Source organism: Miscanthus floridulus, chromosome 4, assembly GCF_019320115.1.
Source record: "Miscanthus floridulus cultivar M001 chromosome 4, ASM1932011v1, whole genome shotgun sequence".
In the NCBI taxonomy this organism is placed as follows: domain Eukaryota; kingdom Viridiplantae; phylum Streptophyta; class Magnoliopsida; order Poales; family Poaceae; genus Miscanthus; species Miscanthus floridulus.
In genome coordinates, this window is record NC_089583.1 from 108,135,858 (window position 1) to 108,156,368 (window position 20,511).

The 20,511-nt window shown below is 43.4% G+C and overlaps 1 protein-coding gene across 1 annotated transcript; it reads left to right on the top strand.

Moving 5' to 3' along the window:
- Nucleotides 1-1,499: 1,499 nt before the first annotated feature.
- Nucleotides 1,500-6,704, top strand: LOC136552533 (vesicle-associated protein 4-1-like). Its single transcript, XM_066544097.1, has 7 exons — nucleotides 1,500-2,069; nucleotides 3,374-3,444; nucleotides 3,569-3,650; nucleotides 3,743-3,858; nucleotides 5,977-6,054; nucleotides 6,147-6,266; nucleotides 6,362-6,704. The coding sequence occupies exons 1-7, from the start codon at nucleotides 1,763-1,765 to the stop codon at nucleotides 6,419-6,421; spliced, it is 834 nt and encodes a 277-aa protein (XP_066400194.1). The 5' UTR covers nucleotides 1,500-1,762; the 3' UTR covers nucleotides 6,422-6,704.
- Nucleotides 6,705-20,511: the final 13,807 nt, after the last annotated feature.

Consider the following 20,511-nt stretch of genomic DNA (forward strand, 5'->3'; position numbering starts at 1 on the left):
AGGTTTGAAACAACTGGTTTGTAAACTATGTTATCGTAAGACTTCCGCTGTTTTTACTCTGGTGTCGATAATTGAATAAATGTTGTAATACTGCAATGACTCTGTAATGTGATCATGCTCGGAAATCGTGGATGATTCGGGGTTCCTCGAGGACACCCGACAGACTTCTTAAGTTACCAGGAACATATGCATTGTTGTCAAAGGTCATTGGACAGTGACAAGTGCATGTGGGTCCTATAATTTAGGAGGTTCTGCCACAATGCTGTCGCGCCTAGGAGGGTCAGAGGTCAAGCACTATGCCTCAGAGGTGCTGGCGAAGGTGGCAGCACAGAGATGAAGCGGCACAGCAAGCGACTCCTTATGGGTGAGAACAAGCGAGTGATTCGGTGTGTGGACCTGTGTAGAGAAGCCCAAACGACAAACGCACATTTAGATCTGACGCCGAGTTAATGCGTCTGATGAAAAGCACCGTCCGGGTGTACTAACCTAATCATTTCCGTTTATCTTACCTCATCCATTGTTGGCTCACCAAAATTCACAATCGTCTTTAGCTGGTGCGAGTTGCCCTTGAACTTGTAATTGAACATGTCAAACACCAGATGTATTTAGGCCCCGTTCGACTTACCCCATATCCGGCTTGTTCGGCTTCTTTTTTCAGCCGGAACCATGTTTTTCTCTCACAACATTTCAGCCAGAACAGTGTTTTCAACCAATTTCAGCCAAGATTCAGCAAGCAACGGACCCTAGTCGCAATCAACTCTGAACCTAGAAGAAAATTGATGGTGATCGTGTCAAACACCACATGTATAACCCTGAACCTAGAAGAAATTTGATGGCGTTGCACTCATGCTGTTGCGCATGTACTTTTGAAGCAATCTTGGTCCCGTTTGGTTTGCTGAATCTGGTCTGAAACTGGCTAAATTGTTGTAAGAGAAAAACACTGTTCTGACTGAAAAACAAACCGAACAAGCTGAATATGGGGTAACAGGACTTGTAGCTATCAAATAAGGCTGCGCGTGTTTAGTTTCAGGAAGTTAGGAGTTTGGGGCTACTGTAGCACTTTCGTTTTTATTTGGCAATTAGTGATCAATCATGGACTAATTAGGCTCAAAACGTTCGTCTCGCAATTTTCCACCAAACTATGCAATTAGTTTTTTGTTCGTCTACATTTAATGCTCTATGCACGGGCCACAAATATTTGATGTGATAGGTACTATAGCATTTTTTTTTTTGGAAATTTAGGAACTAAACAAGGCGTAAGCTGTGTGATGTCTGTGGCCCTGTGCACCACCACGGAACGCGGATGCACATGGCGTCGCCCCTGCACCGGCCATCATCGCCGGAGAAGATTTGACAAGGCATGCTGGTGCTGGGAGCTGCAATGGGGCGCAAGCATGTCTGCTTTCACAGTTTCACTGCTGTCACCTCCTTCCTAGTTCATCCGGTGGGGGACTGGCGGTGGCGCACACAGACCCATCAGCCATCACGGGCCCATGATTGGCTTCACTGTAGCTAGCTGCAGCAAGCATAAAAGCCGCAGTCCGCAGGCCATCAAATAAAAGTCAACCGGAAAAGACGCGATAAAAGGGGCGAGATCAAGGATGCAGGGAACGCACTGTAGCGAAAGCTGGGAGGTGAAACGGTAAGAAAAGGAGATCACTTTATCACTCTACAAGAGCGGGGAGAGTGTGAGAGCAGGCGGCCTGGACCACAGCGGAGCCTCTCCGTCCGTACCGGGTGCGGTACACTGCTAACTTCCCTAATGGCGATCTCCGGCGAGGAGAGGCACGCGCCCGCCGGAGGCGATTCCGGCGGCGGGAAGCTCTGGAACCTCTGCCACATGCCCTTCTGGCAGGCGGGCGGGGCGCCGGCGTCCGCGCCTCCGCAGTCGTCGTCGTCGTCCGGGATCCACCACCACTCCGCCGGCAGGTACGGCCACGAGGCTCCGGTCGCTGGGGACGGAGCCGTGCAGGCGGCATCGGCGGGGTCGATCTCGTCAGTGGCTAAGTCGCTGCTGCCAGCGCGCCGCCGCCTCCGGCTCGATCCGGCTAATAAGTTGTACTTCCCATGTAAGCACGCGAGAAACTAAAGCTTCCTTTCAGCAACTGCTTCTTTCATTTATGGGATCTCCTCTCGAGTAGTCTGGGAAGTTGCCATTTGTGCCTGATCTGCTTGCGTCGGATGCCTGAAACCTCCGCCGTGTCTTTTTGTGCAATCATTTATTAGTTTTGCATTTTTGTGCGAGCTTAGCTATTCCGAAGTCGGAATCCGCGGTGGAAGTCGCGGTCTTGTAGGGCGATTTGGCGAATGGGTTGCTTGATTCTCGGAATTTATTCATTGGGGGTTGTTTGTTGGCTGTTGGCGCGTTGGACTACATCTCGGGCTTCAGTGTCCCACCCGGTTTTCTTGATCTTGGTGTAGAGGCTAGGATGTCATCACAATCTAGGAGTTGGATCTAAATCCTAGTGAACACTTGTTGTGTACAAGCTCCAGTGCGAAGTACCATTAATGATTTTTTTAGTAAAAAACTAGAATCAACAAGATTCTGGAGGTGGAATTCTGGTGTGATAAAGTGTAGTACTATGTGTGTAGCCTTAATGTGGTATGTCAGTGTAACCAACTGCCAGTTTGCAACACTTGTTTGCTATCTGCACTTGGCCGATAGAACTCCTACCCTGGTCGATGGGGGGCATGGGATTATGATCTACTTTATCTTGCAGTTTTATTTGGTTGGTTGCTGATGCATCGATGCACAAGTTTGCTGTGGCTGAACATGCAAATGAAACATAGTCTTTATTTCTCATGTCTGCTGTGGTAGGACACTAGGACATATACAATTGAAACATGCCTATTGTACAAATTTGCTTCACCTTTCTGATGATCTGACTATGTTCTTAGATTCTGTTCGGTAATGCTGTGTTGTCATTTTGCGACACACCATTAGTTGAGTAAGGTAGTTATGATAGGTCACCATGTTTTGTAAAATTGTATTATTCTGTTTCTAGTAAAGCGATTAATAGATCAGACAACATCCAAATATGGCGTATCGAAGCCTACTTATCTGGGACAGGCTGCAGCACCAAATGAACTATTTAAAATTACCATCGAATGCCCCGTTACTATATTGAAGCTGTAATGTCATCTAGAATCAGATAGTTGTTATTCGATGGACAAGAAAAATGCTTGATTGGTTAAATCACTCCCAGGCTCCATTTAATTTATGCTTCATGTTCACATAATCACTTGTGCTCTTATGTTCTAATTACCGTGAGAAACAGCAACGACCTGGAAAGATTTCCATTCAACCCTGTAATTCTCTGACATCTACTATTTTGTGAAGAGAAGCTAATGATATCCGTCTTACCTTGTGCAGATGAACCAGGAAAGCAGGTCAAAAGCGCAATTAGGATAAAGAATACAAGCAAGTTTCATGTAGCATTTAAGGTTTGTATGTCATATTGCATTGAATAGCTCTGTTCCAACAGAGTATGTGTTGAATCAGCAGTGTTGAACACTAGTTTTGTTTTTAATAATTTTTTTGACTGGTAATTGATATTTGAATCATTAGTTTCAAACAACTGCACCAATGGGTTGCTTCATGCGCCCCCCTGGAGCCGTCCTTGCACCTGGGGAGACTATTATAGCAACTGGTAAAACTGCTGTGACCTTGGATCTCTACTTGAATAACAAGGCTTCCCAGTGTTCTGTTTTGGTGCTTATCTTTTCTTCTTTCTAACTTCAGTTTTCAAGTTTGTGGAGCACCCAGAGAATAATGAGAATGTTCTACAGAAGTGCAAGGTCAAATTCAAGATTTTGAGCTTGAAGGTGAAGGGACCAATGGATTATGCACCAGAACTGGTTAGTAGATTTTCCTGCATTTTTATTTTATTTCTACCAAAATCATGGCTGGTGAAAGAGGTGGGGGAGTGTGGAAACTGTAGAGGTGAGGGCCTTAGTCATAACTCATAAGTGATGTCCTAGGTGGGAGGTCACTCTATGCATCATCTTCATGGAGGCTAAAGGGCGTATCCAGTGCAAAGAGCTCCCGCTCTGTGCGGAGTTTGGGGAAGGGTGTCAGTGGGAAGCCTTACCCTCGCCTGTGCAATGCGAGGAGACCGCGACTCGAACCCGGGACCTTCCTGTCACAGGCGGTAAGGCTCTACCGCTTGCACCAGGCCCGCCCTTCTCATCTTCATGGAGGCTAAGTAAGAAAAATCTCCCAAATATAGGTCTTGTTCATGATGAAAAGGAAGGTTGTGTAGTGGTAAGAGGGACATGGTGTTGACATACACCTTGATAGGATGAGCTGGGCAGGAAGTCCTATTTTGAGGTTATGGCTCAAATAGGCCCACAACATTGGGAAACTAATTTATCAGGTATCTGGTTTTGGGAACCTCCTCACCTAGGGTGGATTGGTCCTTCATGGGTATGATTTTGGTAGGTTGACACTATTGTTCCTTTATTGTAGTAATAATAGAAGACTTAAGCTTATGGATGTTTCAAGGCGTGAAGGACTAACTTATTTCATTCCTAAAACCAAACAAGATATGTTCGGAGTTAGGATGAAATAATTTACTAATCACTCTATTCCTGCAAACCAAACACCGTAAATTTGCTACACGGTTTAGTGGTTAGGGCCTGCTAGGTTTGACTAAGGGTTGCTAAGGTTGGTTAATGGTTACCACATAATGAAAATTTATGGTATCTGCCTGTAATTTCATCACAGGGGAGGTGTTTGGGCTGAACCCTTATGTGCCTACGAAGTCTATGTCACCCTTACTGCAGTTTGTGTAATATATTTCATGACATAATGCAAAATCACATGTAGTTGCCATTTTTAGAGCCTTTTATGTGATACCCCTTGTACAAAGGGAACTGAGCCTAGCTCATCTGGTGGGAGATGTGGGTGTGCACCCCACCATCCAGGTTTAAGTTCTCTTCAACTAGGCATTTGTAGGGATGAAAACGGATCGGATACGGACGGATATCACCGATATTACATTTGTTTTCATATTTCTGTCCGGATTCGAATTCGAATACGGATAGTGTCAACTATGTCGGATAGGATACGATTGGATATCAACATCATAAATATGCGATTTGAGTATTCGGATACGGATACGGTATCGGATGTTGGATATTCGGACTCGGATACGGACAAATCTCAACCCCTCTAAACGGATTCGGTTTCGAATACGGTCGGAAAATATCCGTACCGTTTTCATCCCTAGGCATTTGGTGCTTATTTCTTCTTTTCTACAATGCCACCTAGTTCCTCCTAGGTTGGTTGATTTTTTTCATGCCCCTTGTACAGAGCAGAGTGCTCATGCATGAGCATGCATTGTCTCTATTTTCTAATGTATTCCCACCTTTCAGTCCTGTTTACTTGCATAGATTCTATGTCCATTCTCTCTATTTTTCCAAACATGTTTCAGTATTGTATGAATTTTGTAATATGACACATAGTTTTGGGGATTCAACTCCTAGGTGAACAATTTGTTAATATTTTGCATCTTACAAATCTGGCCCATTCTGCATTTGGTCTTTTGAGTTTGAACATGGGACAATTCATGTTTTTGTTCCTTGATCCAATACATAATATTATCGAGATGCATATGCTACAGGGTTTCAGAAACCTAACTTATGAAGGGGCTCAGTTTAGTTGTATGCTGTGTGTCGTGTTACTGTTATTTGTAGCGTGTCTTGCTGAGGTGTGTTCATGTCTGTGGGTGGGTGGTGTGTTTTCTGAGAGGTGTTACTTCTTTGGAAGAGTTTGTGTTTTGGGACCAGTGTCTCTTTGTCTTCTATACAAACATATGCAGTTCTTCTGCATGTTTGAGAAAAAGAATCCTGACCCCCTGCTGCAATCTTTGTTTGTCATGTGCGAGCAACTTTGTCCCCAATTGGGAGGACTTTTTTTTGTGGACTTAGTTCATTTTTATGTTTGAAGGACTGAACTTTTTTTTATTGATGCAGTTTGATGAGCAGAAGGATCAAGCTGCTGTTGAGAAGATCCTGAATGTTGTTTTCTTGGATGTAAACGGTCAAAGCCCTGTAAGCAAATCATAACAGCAATATTTTGTGTTTGTGATTACTTAGTTGGATACTGGAATTTAATAATCTCACTCGTTCATTCTTTCTCAAAGCAACTGGAAAAGGTCAACAATCAAATAGCTGAGGCAGAAGCTGCACTTGAGGCACAGAAGAAACCTCCAGAAGAAAATGGCCCAAAAATTGTTGGTGAAGGGCTCGTCATCGATGAATGGGTATTACCTCTCAGCTGACATGAAATTTTCTGGTTCCATCTGGTTCATGTATTTTGTCCAGTGCTAAGAGCCATTGTTCCATGTGTTCATTGCAGAAAGAGCGGAGGGAAAGGTACCTCGCGCAACAGCAAGTTGAAGTGGTCGATTCGGTGTAAATTGCATTCTACTGCTCCACATTCTATGCATATGGCTTCAACAAGGGCTGTGACATTCTTGTAAACTCTTAGGTTTCATTGTAGTGTAGTGTTTGTGGTAGTCTAGGGTTGTGCTTGCAGGATCAGAATCCCCAAAGGACAAGCTAACCTCCGGTATTATCTGTACTTGCTCATGTAATTGTGATAACAAATGTATTGTTGGGTGCTACTGCTGGATGCATTTGTTTGTCGGAACAAAATATAGCGTATAATTATTGAATCGGAACAGGTTAAGTTAGTAGGATGTCTGCTTCCAGTTTACTCCATTGGGTACTTCATTTTAAATTGTAAGACGTGACTTTTCTAGACACATAGATTTTGCTATTGCATACATAGTTAAAGCAATGTATCGAGAAAAGTTAAAACGTCTTATAATTTGGAACGGAGGGAGTAGTATATAAGTGATGTCCTGATTGGGGTGGGCTGCATATTGGGTGGTCCACATAAAATCCATTTGGGTTTCAAAAAACTTGTATAAAACCCATTGCAGCCTTGCTCGCCTTTTTATTGATTCTTTTGTCATATTGATCTGTATAATCTTAATTTTAGGAAGGCAAAATTACTTAATTACATTTTTTTTTCTGAGGGAAAAATTTAAGTCATTATTTTGGGCGCCCTTCTCATATTAATCGGTTTGATTATTACAAAATTCCCTCTCTACTTCTCTAGTTTGAGATCTGTCGATATAACGTTGCTGTTATGAGCTACTGATTCAGCTATTGCCGTAGTAATTTAGATTTGTAATCGGCCTTAAACTTCTTAATTCATTAACCATATTTCCAAGATTAAATTACACTGCACCACTATATCAACGACTACCAATCCAAGTGTTGCAATAGTAATGAAATATAAATGATCAGGTTCGAGCTTTAAACTTCTTGTCCTTGGAACAGACGGCCTAAGATTAGAGGAAGAATTGCATAACGCATGCACTCAACCATTCACTATTACAGGTTTTAGCTAGCGACCCTACTAGCAAACATCACTTGACTTCGTATAACTAAATCATAGAGAATTGTGAATCAAGTACGAAGCATATGAGTAAACGTAAACTTATGCTTAGCAAAGATCCCCGTAACCATAGTTTCCATGATACAACATTGCCGAGTTCATACTCTCCTATATAGTCTAGTTTTGCATTATAGAGACCAAAAACGAACCCAATGTGTACCCCTAATGATGATATGCATATAAGAGTACGGTCTTTGTCAAAGGCAAATATCATTTCGACACAACTATACAGTCATATTTTTCAAATAAATGAGGTGCACTTATTGGTGCATACACCCCGGCCCACTGGGGCAATTTGTATTGATCTCCACTTGGATTTAAATGTTTGATAGTTATTTATTGCTACAAAACCAACATTGATCACTATCCCGCCCTACTAATTTCATTTAAGCAAGTCATTGGGTGGGTGGGGGTGGGGTGGGGGGGGGGGGGGGGGGGGGGGGGGGGATCACATATCTAAGTAGGAACCATTGAAATATGTTTCTGATTCAGAAAGGAATTACATCGATTGTAGCGTGTGAACATCACATTTTTTATAAGTGATCACCTAAATTAATCTTCTTTTGGTTGTTAAGTTGCAGAAAGTCCACTTTCTGATTCAGTTCATTCCATTTGGTCAACTTGTCTACATATTGAAGTTCGACGGAAATATATGCTCAGAGATATAGAATTAATACATTGATATGCTGTGAATACAGGTCACTGTCAATGGTATTGTGCTAGGAGTAACAAGGCAAGGATCAGACGTCCTTATCAACACATTATTAGTGCTTCATCTAACTACCCTGCAAGTATTTTAATCGTTTGGATCACCACAAGTCACATAACACAACGGTTTGTCTCCTAATGCAATATAAAACCACATGATATTTATACCAGTTTATTCAATTGCGACATCCAAATATCCAATTGTTTGCAAAATGTAGGACATGACCAGAAAGCTACAATGATGATGTTGACGATGAGATTCGTGAGATCTTGTATATGCATATATAATATCAGCAAGGGATCTCAGTGTGTCTATGCACTTATCTGCAACCTGTCACTTTAATCATTGTTATTAATTGGTGACCCAACTACTCTTACTGCTCTTTTTAAAAGTTCATGTAGTTTTGAGATTCACCGGCACATTACTGACATCCAGTAATTATTTACTGTGGCCTTGGGTGCTAATTTGTCCTGTAATTAGCATATGGCCATATGGGAGAGATATACTGACCAAGAGAAATCGCAGAAGTGCAGCAGGTTTGTCATGTCCGTTAGAGAGAAGTTTATCTCACTCAGCTCTAAGTTTGTAAGGATAAGTGGATAACCATCAGGTCCTGTCAGAGTATTATAATGTTTATCTTAATGCAGTGTCAGAAACAAAATACAAGAGCACATGCAGGAAGAAGGGCGTCGATTCTCGGTGGTTTCTTGCATCCTGCATATTCATAACGGATAATGCTTCAGATCAGAGAAGAAAGAACCTATCCATGTCAGTCGATGGTACTCTCTATGTGCATTTCATCTGAAGAACCAAAGAACCGCCTTCCTCTCAAGATCTACAGTCCCATATACTCCTAGGAATGTAAAAATGTTACAAGAAATTCACAGTATTCACATCGTTTCCACAGAATTGCTGCGTGCCTGCTGCCTGCTGCCTGCGTTGCTGTTGCAGACGGGACTGGAAACTGGCGACCAGGATGAACCGACAGGGACGTTCACTCCTTTCAGAAACTGAAGTGCAGAACGGGACTGCTCTGCTGTGCAAGCAAAGCAAGTGACAGGTCCAGACAAGATGAACTGGATGCCGCAGATAAGACAAACCCTCTGCAACCGCAGTGTATATCCTCCAAATCAGATGGCCTCATCGGGAACCATTTGCAATGCCTGCGCGAGCTCCCTGTTTGACGAAACCAATGGTTCGCTCGGCCACCTGTTTTCCGAGCTGCCTGCAAAACCATTGGCCACTGACAAGTTGACATGAACGCACGGCACGTCAACACACGTAGTACTCCTTATATATATGGCTCATTCTGCTCGGCTCACTCCTCCATGTGCACTGACGTTCTTGAGGGTCACGCACTCACGCAGTCTCACAGGCAGGGCAGCAATAGCATAGCACGTCGTAGTTTCGGGACGCAGAAAAAGAAAATGAGATTTGCAATGGCGAACAAGGCGTACATTGCGGTGACGCTAGGCGCCGCCATCGAGCTCAAGGAGCAGGTGGCCAAGCCCTGCTCCTCGGCGGCGAAGCAGGGCGCGTCGGTGCTCGCGGCGCGGTCGTCGTCGGCGGCCGGCAAAGTCGGCGGCGGCGCCGAGGAGTCGCTGAGGATGGTCATGTTCCTCAGCTGCTGGGGACCAACAAGCTAGGCTCTGAAGCCGCGGAAGGGGTGGGCAGTGCCGCAGCTGTATGTACATGGTTTGATCAACAACTGTACCTGGAGGTTGCTAAGCGGCCGGCAGGGAACATCTGCTATCGTTCTCGCCGAGCTAAGAGATCCATTGAACCTCGTGTTCTCAGATGGATTCTAAGTATGGTTTAACTTAGTATTAATACTTATTATATCAAAGAGCTTCATTGCATACATCATGAAATGTATTTTCATAAGGACACTTCAATTGCACGGCCGGCCGTGCGTTAAGTGAGCCACACGGCTAGTTGCGCCAGCGGCCCGCCCGCCTCCTCTCCGGCGCCCCTCCTCCTCTCCGGCACACTTTGCCCCTGTCGCTGCCCACCGTCCCGCCTTGGCACGCTAAGGTTTTGTCGGCGGTAGCCGGGGAGCTTTAGCGAAACCCTAGCGCGCCTGCGGCGGCCGCATTCTTTCCCTCCCCCCTCCTTCTTCCACGGTGAGCTCCAGCCATGGACACCCCTGCCCATCATGGCTCGGCCGCCTCCACCACCGCCATGGCTCCTAGACCGCCCTGCCGCCGTTTCCACCGCTTGGCCGGCCTTTCCTTCCCCAAACCCTTTTTTCTTCTAAGCCAGCTGGAGTTGGGGAAGAAGGGAGTGGGGCAGGCGGGCGTGTGGCCATCGAGCGCAGGTGTGGGCAGTTGTGGTGGGAAAGAAGAACAGTGCACTTGTGGAACCCACCACGTGCAACGCGCTTAGAAGTTGCGGTGAGGCGGCGTGCGGTGGTCGAAAAAAACTGCCCGACGTTTTGAAGTCATTACCTTTTCATAATTTCTCTTTTATCTGGTAGATGTTACTATACTTCTCTATAAATTTGGTTAAAGTTAGAATGATTTGACTTATGATAACTAAAAATTCGATTATATTTTAGGATCCAACGAGTATACATCAAATAGGCCCGTTTAGATCTCCTGAAGATTGATATAATCAAGATTCTAGATAGCGATTAAACGATATGGTTTCTGGGTAAATAAAAGGAGCCATGTTTGCATCGATGGCTGAAGGTGTTTAACACACATTATCGTCAAATATTAGGGCAGAGGTGAATAGTTGAATTCTCTATATGCAAAAGTGTCATAGATTGCACCATACTAAGGCTCCGTTTGGATGGCAGAAACGTTTTCTGATCAGAATCCAAAGAAACGGCGCCAAACACACAGGGGTGAAATGATTCTTGGCCGGATCATTTCATATCAGTTCCATACCTTTTACTTAGGATGTGCGGAACGGCTCCCTACTGGTTTTGCAAGATTCAGTTTCTAGTCTCGCATGTACACTAATGGCTGTATTTTTTTTTTCTAATTATCCTTTTTAAGTGCAATAATTAAAATGGCATGTATTTAAAATTTTCTTCACCCAAAAACAGTTCTAATTTTTTGAAGCATATTTTTATTTATATGATTTTTTATAAAAGTATATTTCATTTTATTTTTAATCAGAATCCAGCCTACCAACCTAAACGGTTTCATAAAATCGTTCTGATTCATCGTCTGAAATGTTTCTTGAGAGAATCCAGATCTGAAACGTTTCTACGAGAATCTGGATCCCTATGAACACACCCTAAATGATATGTAAATTGTCCTATTCATAGTGAAGGGACTGCCTGTGCCTAGAATGGTGGTGATATCCCCCAGAGAGGTAACAATACGCCATCATCCTTAAGCCACCTCCAACATTTGAGTCAAATTGCTACCTTGTACTGGACATACTATTGTCACATCATCTAAAAGAATCATAAGTCATTTTGGTTTTTTATACATAGCTTTTACTATGTATCTAGTAGCACAAGCTATGTATCTAGAAAATCCAAAACAACTTATAATTTGGAACGCAATGAAGTAACACATCAAAGCATGAGCTATATATATAGGTGGCCTTTACTTGTTGCAATGTCTCTATAATGTTGAGCCCTAAATTGGTTTATATATGGCTCACCGTAGCAATTGTTTGTCCTCCTCTTCCTGGATCTCACTGCACCGGCGTCTATCCTCTTCTTCATCAACCGTGATGCAATGAATCAATGTTGGATTTAGAGATGGATTAGGAGAATACGTGGGGCGGAGAAGGTGCACGCACGAAGGTGAAGAAGCGGTAGTGCCCAGCCCTTCGCATGTAGTGGTGTCCACTACCCTGGCCAATGGTGTCGCCTGACTTCCATCCTAGCTTTTGTGATATCTGACCCAGTTTGGATTTAGCCCATACTGACCTCTGTGTATATTGATGTGAGATTTGGGGGGGGGGGGGGGGGGGGGTAATCCCACCTTAATTGTTGAAGGTGGGTTAGACCAACATATAGAAGCTACTTTTTTCGTCTATCCACCACTAGTTCATTTTAGATAATCACTTAACAGAATTAAAATATAATCATTTATCAGTACAAACTGATTGTTAGAGCTTCTTTTGAATTTAGCTTGAAAGCTGCTCTAGAAGCTCTATGCCTCTGTTCAATAAGCCTTAAACTAGGAGCTAAATAAGGTCCTCTTTGGATAAAGTTTGGCCCAGGGCTAAAGATTAGCCCTTTAAATGAAGGGGCTAAAGTGCATGACTAAAAGGTGAAAGAGAGAGGAGAGAGAAAGAGAGTAAAGTCACCTGTTACTGTTAGCCCTCTTTAGCTTACCTTGCAAGGGCTAATATGCTAATGAAGGGCTAAAGATTAGCCCCTCCTTTTAGCCCTCCTATTTGGATCCTCAAGGGCTACAAGGTAGCTAAAAGGGGAGGGCTAATCTTTAGCCCCTTGGATGCAAACAGGGCCTAAAATAATTTTTCTGTTTTTTTATCAAGAACACCATTATTTTTTGCTTTACAACATCTCCTACAGGAACCTAAAAATAGCCCAAGGTACCAAAGAGAAAAAAACTTAATCCAACACAACACCAACTTGAATGACTATTGTGCCAGAGCTGGGCCTTATGAAGCGAACAGCACGCCACAAGCCCGCTAGCCCACTCCACAGTTTTCTCTAGGCATCACAAAAACAACCGCCCAAATCTTGACGAGATCTGTCAAGAAATATATAAACCGACGTGTTAGGGTTCAGACCCTTGGAACACTCTGTAGCCTCCTCCGTAGCTGACGCTCTCGAATATCCTCCTTTGCAGCTGACACTCTCTAATATCTGCCGATGGATTAGGGTTCGGCGCCCTCACTCGCCGCCGTCTTCCGCAACGGATTCTCACCACCCATCTCCGTCCCCAAGCCGCTCCAAGATCACTCCGCGCTATGACCCTCTGCACCGTGTCTTTTAGCTTTTTGGGTGGACGAGGCTTTAGCTCCACTAGGAAAGCTATAGACTTCTGCTATATTATGTAAGTGATCTTGGTATCTTCTGTTTAGTATTTATGTCCATGGAAAGCCGGAAAAGCTCCACTAGGAAAGCTCCACTAGGCTTTAGCCCGAGTTCTAGGTAAAAGCTAGAAAAGCACTTGCAATAATGTCCATGGAAAGCAAAGACATTTGCCAGGCTATGTTGTTAGTTGAAGAAAATTTTCTCCTCAACTTCATCAAATATTTTGTCTGCATAATAAGACATCACACAAAGTCATCGCGGCAGAAATATTTCAGAATTTATGCTTCTACCGTACTACATACTGCAGCAAGAAGATGCTGGCAAAGGTAACACTTTTGCCGTAGTGACAGTCTCCTTCCTTTCTATGTATCTTTGATAGCTTATAATATGTGAATTGGTCTATCTAACATCTGGTTTGTTAGTTGTTACTTAATTTGTACCTTGTTTTCAGAATGCTCGTCCAGATATTTTGTTAACTCGTCCACCTCCTTTTCTCTAACCTGTAACCCTAGGGTTGTGGTTTAAGAGGTCAAGATCCATATTTAATTATGCAATTACTTTTGTTATTTTCTAGTGCATCGTGGATTGCTATTCAACTGCATCACATTAAACAATTCAGTAATGTTTCTAGCTATTGAGCCCTTTTGTTTAGACTTCAGTTTTTATGTTTTGATTTGTGATGTAGGTGAAGTTAACAAATCTGCATTATTATCTTTTTTAAAACATCAAGTGAGCCTTAATTCGGAGTATATGTGAAATTTGGCACATATGGAGAATATTAAGAACACATTACTAGTTATGTCATAGGTTATCCAAATACTCATTGCTAGTAACAAAATACAACATAGTGATCATCCCAGGTCGAAATTGAAATGAATCCAATATGTGAAAACAAAAATGATGGTGAGAGACTGCAGGCAACCCTATTGTCCACCATTGTTGTGGTACATTGTAAAGGGTTGATCAAAGGGGGAGATTTCGCATCTGTGATTTCCACATAAGCTAATGCATCTGAACCTAGCTTCATAGGGCTTCTCAAGGAGATGGTGGAGAGGTGGTGGAGAGGAGAAGCAACAACATCGGTGTTGAGTCCCTAAGAGATGCTTCCACAATCATAGAGATGTTGAGACCTCGATGATCGATGTCAATGAACACTTGGCCAAGAAATTCTTCTAGAAGACGTCATTGTCTGATCTCGTAAGAGAATGCACAATGGTGGCAACCTGTTATGACGCAACTGATATTTAAGCTAGACCTTGTCCCTCTTTTTCCCGCTAGGGTTTTCACATAAATCTTGATGTCTAATCTCTATTTGATAATGTTCTTGTCATATGTGTTGTTGATTTATGATCTTGCTTGCTATTTATGCTATTTGTTCAAGTTGGATGGCTACGTATTATTGGTATATGAGGCATACATGTGTACTTTGATTTGTTGACAATTAGATGATGGGGATTAATGGTTTGTGATGAGCTAGATGCTCCAATTATTTTAGTTTGATCAATTATCTGATCGCAACTATAAAGTTCTATGACCTGGAGCTTTTACAACGTATTTGCTAAAGAAATCAACAACCCCAATGACAAATCCTTTTCTCAAGGGGAATGTTGGCACGAGTTACTTCACCAAGATAAACGATAATCTACCACAGGGGCCAAACTTCTAGATTTGAGGAGCTAGTACATCCAAAAGTAAATGAGCATAATTCACTTCTAATGAGATGAGTTCTTAGAACTGAATGAGGGAGCCAGCTTTTTATTTGATCTTACGACCAGGAAGAATGTTGTCCTAGACCAAAGTCTTAGACTGTGGGTCACCGAACTAACAAAGGCAAAGTGTAGAGCGGAAGTATTGGCTACTCAAATTGCTTCTCCTTTCATTTTCATCCAGAGACACTATTTATAGTGCCTTTTTACAACACGAGGACCGTAATACCCCCACAAATATCCTACATACTTAGAATATTCCTTCTAGTGGGGACATCATGGTCTAAATTACCTTAGAATACAAATGACATATGCCTACCACTGGAAGCTTGGACTGCCCTGCCCTTATAGCCTTCACCTAGAGCTTGCGCCACAGTCCTTCACTTCATCATCGACGCACTCCCTTGCCCCCTTCACTAGCTACACCGCGTCTTTTCCCCATTGACCTGAAACACCCATCATTTTCCCCATCGGCCGAAACACCCTTTGTGTGAAAAGAGTGATTTCCAATCTATCAGACTTCATCCGCCCAGTGAAGGGGGCCCAAGCAAAAGGTGTTGCGCCCAACGGTAGCCCCTCGACGGGGATTCTTGCGAAGTCAAGAGAGCCAGCGACAATCTTCCGCGTTTTTGCACCTTCGCTTTGGGGCGCTCTTCATTACTAAGGCCAACCCCTAGAGACTGCAAAATTACAATCTTATTTGATGCTTGTTTTTGCTATTATTTGTATATATTGTGCATACTATTATTTATATTATTATATATTATTATTTATTTTATTAAATATATATATATAATAATGGCACTTGGTTTCTACATTGAGTCAAGCCTTTTTTTTTGCTTATTTCTTCGTTGCTTGTGCTTTGCCTTTAAGATTACATGTGGCCCACCCCTTTTTCCTAGGGTCGGGGGCTTTTCGGTCTCCCTGCTTATACATAGCCTGGGGTTGGTGATCACAGTGACATAGTCTATTCCCGTTTGTCATTTGCACTTGCTCTTTTGCCTTGCTTGTGTCTTGGCTTACTCGCACTAGTGAGGTGGATGTTGCCCGCGGTTTTGTGGTCTTGCTTCAAGATAAATGTTTTAACTGGTTTTACTAAGATCCTGTTTGGATCCCATGACAAAACTTTAGTCCTGCACTTTTAGCTCATCTTTTTGCCATGGGGATCCAGACAGGTAGGCTAAAAGTGAGCAAATGGGGTGGATTAAAGTTTTGCCCATTTGCTCTTCAAGAGGTGCAAAATTGGGCTAAAATCTCTTGGGGGCGCAATGGACTGCTAGATACCCCCACCTACCCACCTGCGCCCTCTCTTCCTCCCTTTGCCCAAGCAGATCCAGCGCGCCACGGGCCATGCCTGAAGGGGAGGGAGGAGCGCCCGCGCGGCGAGGCAGGCCAGCGCGGCGTGGCACCGGGCTGCACATCGGAGGGGAGGGAGGAGCCTCGACGCCGGAGGGAAGGGAGGAGGCCGCCCCTTTCCAGTGAAACCGTGGCGACCCTCTTCATCAGATCCGGGCGAGGCGGCCCTCTCTGGCGACCTCGGGACCACCCTTTTCCTCCCTGGCCGTCCTCAACGCCTTCACGCAACTGTACAATGCGAGGATGTGGGGCGATGTCGTGGGCATGCAGCGGGAACACAGGGCGGGTCCAGGGCAGCAGAGGCACTTCTTCCCCTCTAGCTCCGGTGGGATACGAGGTCCCTTGCTTCTTCCCATCGCCTACGCATGGCCTGCCGCTTCCCTCCCGCCATTCCCTCGGCCGCATGGCCAAGAAGTCCCTGACACGAAGCAGCGCCACCAGGCCAAGCCGTGCTTTCCATGGTCAAATCAGTCATTATAGGATGGGGGACTAAACTTTTAGTCATGGATCCAAACATCTCCTGCTAGATTAAAGTTTAGCAGCTAAACTTTTGCCATAGCAAATGGATCCAAACAGGGTCTACCTTTCACTTTCACTTGCCTTTTCTTTTTGTGTTCTTTCTTGTGATGTTTTTACCGTTGTACGCATAGGCTTCTTGTGGTATTCTCAAATGTCTAAGCTATTTATTAAATTAGATAGGATGGTTATAGTTATCTATTATTTTCTAAGAGGTAATATGTGGAATATATAAACAACTGTACCGGGAGGTTGCTAAGCGGCCGACAGCCAGCATATGCTATCATTCTGGTTGAGCTCCACGATCCATGGAAGCTCGTGTTCTTGGATGGATGCTCGTCCGAGGCTGAAGCTACCAAAGCTAAAAGCATATAGTCAATCTGACATGTAAATTTGTGAGATAAACTATAAATCTAGAGCAATTCTTTGTACATGTGCTTCTTTGGGCTGTTTGAGGGTGTCCTGCGTTGCCTGTCCTAGCTGAGTAAAAGACTTGCCTTGCTAGCACGGACGAGCAACGCCCTCCCATAGAAGCAAGCTATAATTTTTTTTGTATAAACTATGGGTTGGTTGGCTTCTAAAATTTATCAAGCCAAAGATTTGCAACCAAAAGTTATAAAAAATTAGACAAAAAGATTTACCACAGATTTAGCAAACTAATGAAAAATATTGGCAATTTTAGCAACAAACCAAATAGAGGCTCAAAACTTATAGCTTGCCTAAATTTTAGCAATCAAAATTTAGTTATCAACCAATCAAGCTCAACATGGCAAGCTCGTCTAGGATTGAATTACTTGTTCGCTCTCATTTCTCGTTGGACAAGGTAGTATATGTTAGGAATTTAGACATTTTCGTGTTAATAACATTGTTCATAATCTTATTATACACATCATCATGCAACGCTTCATATTTTTATTTTAGCAAGTACACATAGCAAAATCTAGTACAATCATCTATAAATGTCATGAAGTATCTTTTGTTACCTTTAGTCAATTCGACATTCATCTCGCATAGATCGGAATGAACTAGTTCTAATGGTGCCAAGTTTCCTCGCCTCCGCAGCCTTATGAGGTTTGCGAGGTTGCTTAGATTGCACACACACATAACACTTAGAACCTTTGACTAAACTAAATTTCAGGGATTAAATTCATATTTGCTAGCCACGATAGATAACCAAAATTAACGTGACAAAACCATGAATGCCAAATATTTGACTCATCAGGGATAATAGCATTGTTCACAACCTTATTACACACATCATCATACAAAAATAAGCTGAACAAGCCTCTGCAATCGTAACCTTTACCAACAAATGTTCCATACTTCGACAGTATACATTTATTAGCCTCGAAAAAAAATTTATAACCGTCTCGACACAATTAAGAGCCGCTAACTTGATTCTTTTTTATGAAGGGGACATGCTGCATGTTCTTCCATCGCACCGTCTTACCCGAAGTGAACTTCAAAATGACTGTACCAACGCCAAGAACACGTGCATGGGACTCGTTCACCATCAGCAAGGCTCTAATCCCGCCAACCTAATAAGAAGTGAACAAAGAAGCATCAGGACACACATGTATGTTAGCCCCAGTGTCCATCCACCACTCAGGCGAATGATAGACTGAAAAAATAGTAGGTAAAGAATTTCCATATCCAGATGTTTCTCATTCAGCCTCGCTAATAACCATGTTTCCTGATTTATTTTCTTGCTTAAATTTGCGGTCTGGACACGCACTTGCCCAATGCTCACCACTCCCGCAAACAAAGCAACCACCGTCTTTGTTCTTTTTCTTCTTAAAAGTGATTGTTTGTTTAGGCTTCGAGTTGCTCTCTTGCTTGTTCTTCTTCGTATTATTATGAGATGCATTGTTGTTTTTTCTCTGCACCATATTGGCAGCAGAAGTTTCAACTCCTTTTCCTCAACATCAAGAGACCCAATCAGCTCAGCCACGCTAAACTATTATCTCTTGTGCTTTAGAGAGGTAGCAAAATCCCTCCAAGAAGGTGGCAACTTAGCGATAGTACCGTCGGCCACGAACTTGTCGGGCAACACACATGGAAACTGCTCGAGCTCCTTAGCCAGTGCTTGTATCTCATGAGCCTGTTCCACTACTGAACGGTTATCATCCATTGTGTAGTCATAAAGCTACTCCATGATGTACAGCTCTGAAAGGATCTAACAATGTCTAGAGAGGGGGGGTGAATAGGCGTATCTAAAATTAACTGCAAATGCTAAGTTTAAATTTGTCAGTCAATGTCGAAAGTCCTGGCGTTTGGGTCGGAACTCCCGACGTCGTCAGAAGTTCCGGCACAAACATCAGCAGTCCCGACGCCTATGTGAACTACAAAAGCAGTGCTAAATTTAACTTTGCGGATAAATAATCTTACAACCCCACTTTCTTGTAGTTTGGTGAAGAGGTTGGGTCACTCCCTTGACGTCGTAATGCCTCCAAACCATAGATCGAGTCCAAACCCTAAAATAAAGTTTAAGAGAGAGAGACAAATAAATACAAGTAATCTCTAGCAATCACAGCAACAAGCACACGAGACATAAGGATTTATTCCGAGGTTCGGCAACCCCACAAAGGAGCTCCTACGTCCTCGTTGTTGAGGTGACCACAAAGGTCGGAGTCTATTCTACCTCATTGACTCTCTCAAAGCGACCACAAAGGTCACTTGAGTTTTCCACTAAGAAATCAAAGGGTAATACAAACTTCCCAAGGATCTTCCACAAGATGGAAGCTCTTGGGCAACGCCTAGCCGGCTAGGGGCAAAGCCCCAAGAGTAATAGATGCAAAATCAACCGGCGTGATGAAGAAATCAAATGCTCAAGCTTTTCAAAGTGATTCTCTCACTTAATCCACTCTCCTTTCACTCAAAACCCTAAGGGAATCGAAGATTAGAGCAAAGGAGGGAGGAGAGGGGTGCCTTTCTTGCTTGGGAGCTGTTGGGACGAAGTTAGGTCAGCTGTGAATGAGCCCATACCGGTTAGAAGTGAAGAGAGGGCTATTTATACTCTTAGTAGAAATCTAACCGTTCAGATCTACGTCGGAAGTTCTGACGCAGATCTCGGGACTTTCAACGTTAACATATAGCACTGTTCACACAGGGTCAGAAGTCCACGCGTGCAAGTCAATGTTGGAACTCTCGACAAACATCGGGACTTCCGACGGTCGGAACTTCTGACGTATGTCGGGACTTCTGATGTGCGCAGTTAGACAACCAGCAAAGCCTTAGGTGTCGGGACTCCCGACAAGGTCTGGGACTTCCAACTGGCGTAGATAGCCGGCCAGCAAAGCCACAGGTGTCGGGACTCCTGGCTTGGGTCGAAATTCCGACTTACGTCGAGACTTCTGACACCAATAGTCATAGAAAAATAATCTACGTGGTCGTGGAGTGCTAGAGTGTCTCTCTTTTGATTTTATTTTTATGCTTGAGCACTCTAACTTCCTCAGACCAACTAAGTTTGCATCCATCTTTATAGTGCGGTGGATCCTAAACTCAAAAAATAAAATAAAACCTTTGGAGAGCGTTTTGAGTTCGTCCACCTTTACAACTTCAAGAATTGAGGGATACTATTTCATCTTTATCAACTCTTTGAATCTTTTATGGGACTAATAGTTGCGACAAATCTCATTAAGATCACATTGGTCCCTAATTTGGATGTCATCAATACACCAAAACCCACATAGGGGGCAAATGCACTTTTAATCTCCCCCTTTTTGGTAATTGATGACAACCAACTTAGGCTTTTATAAGAATGAAAGAATTTAAAGCTTTT

What these genes read in the sequence shown, in the direction of transcription:
- LOC136552533 (XM_066544097.1), top strand. Translation starts at nt 1,763, where the DNA reads ATGGCGATCTCCGGCGAGGAGAGGCACGCGCCCGCCGGAGGCGATTCC. An exon ending in AGTTTCATGTAGCATTTAAG is followed by an intron (nt 3,445 to 3,568) that starts GTTTGTATGTCA and finishes TTGAATCATTAG; the next exon opens with TTTCAAACAACTGCACCAAT. An exon ending in ATGTAAACGGTCAAAGCCCT is followed by an intron (nt 6,055 to 6,146) that starts GTAAGCAAATCA and finishes TCTTTCTCAAAG; the next exon opens with CAACTGGAAAAGGTCAACAA.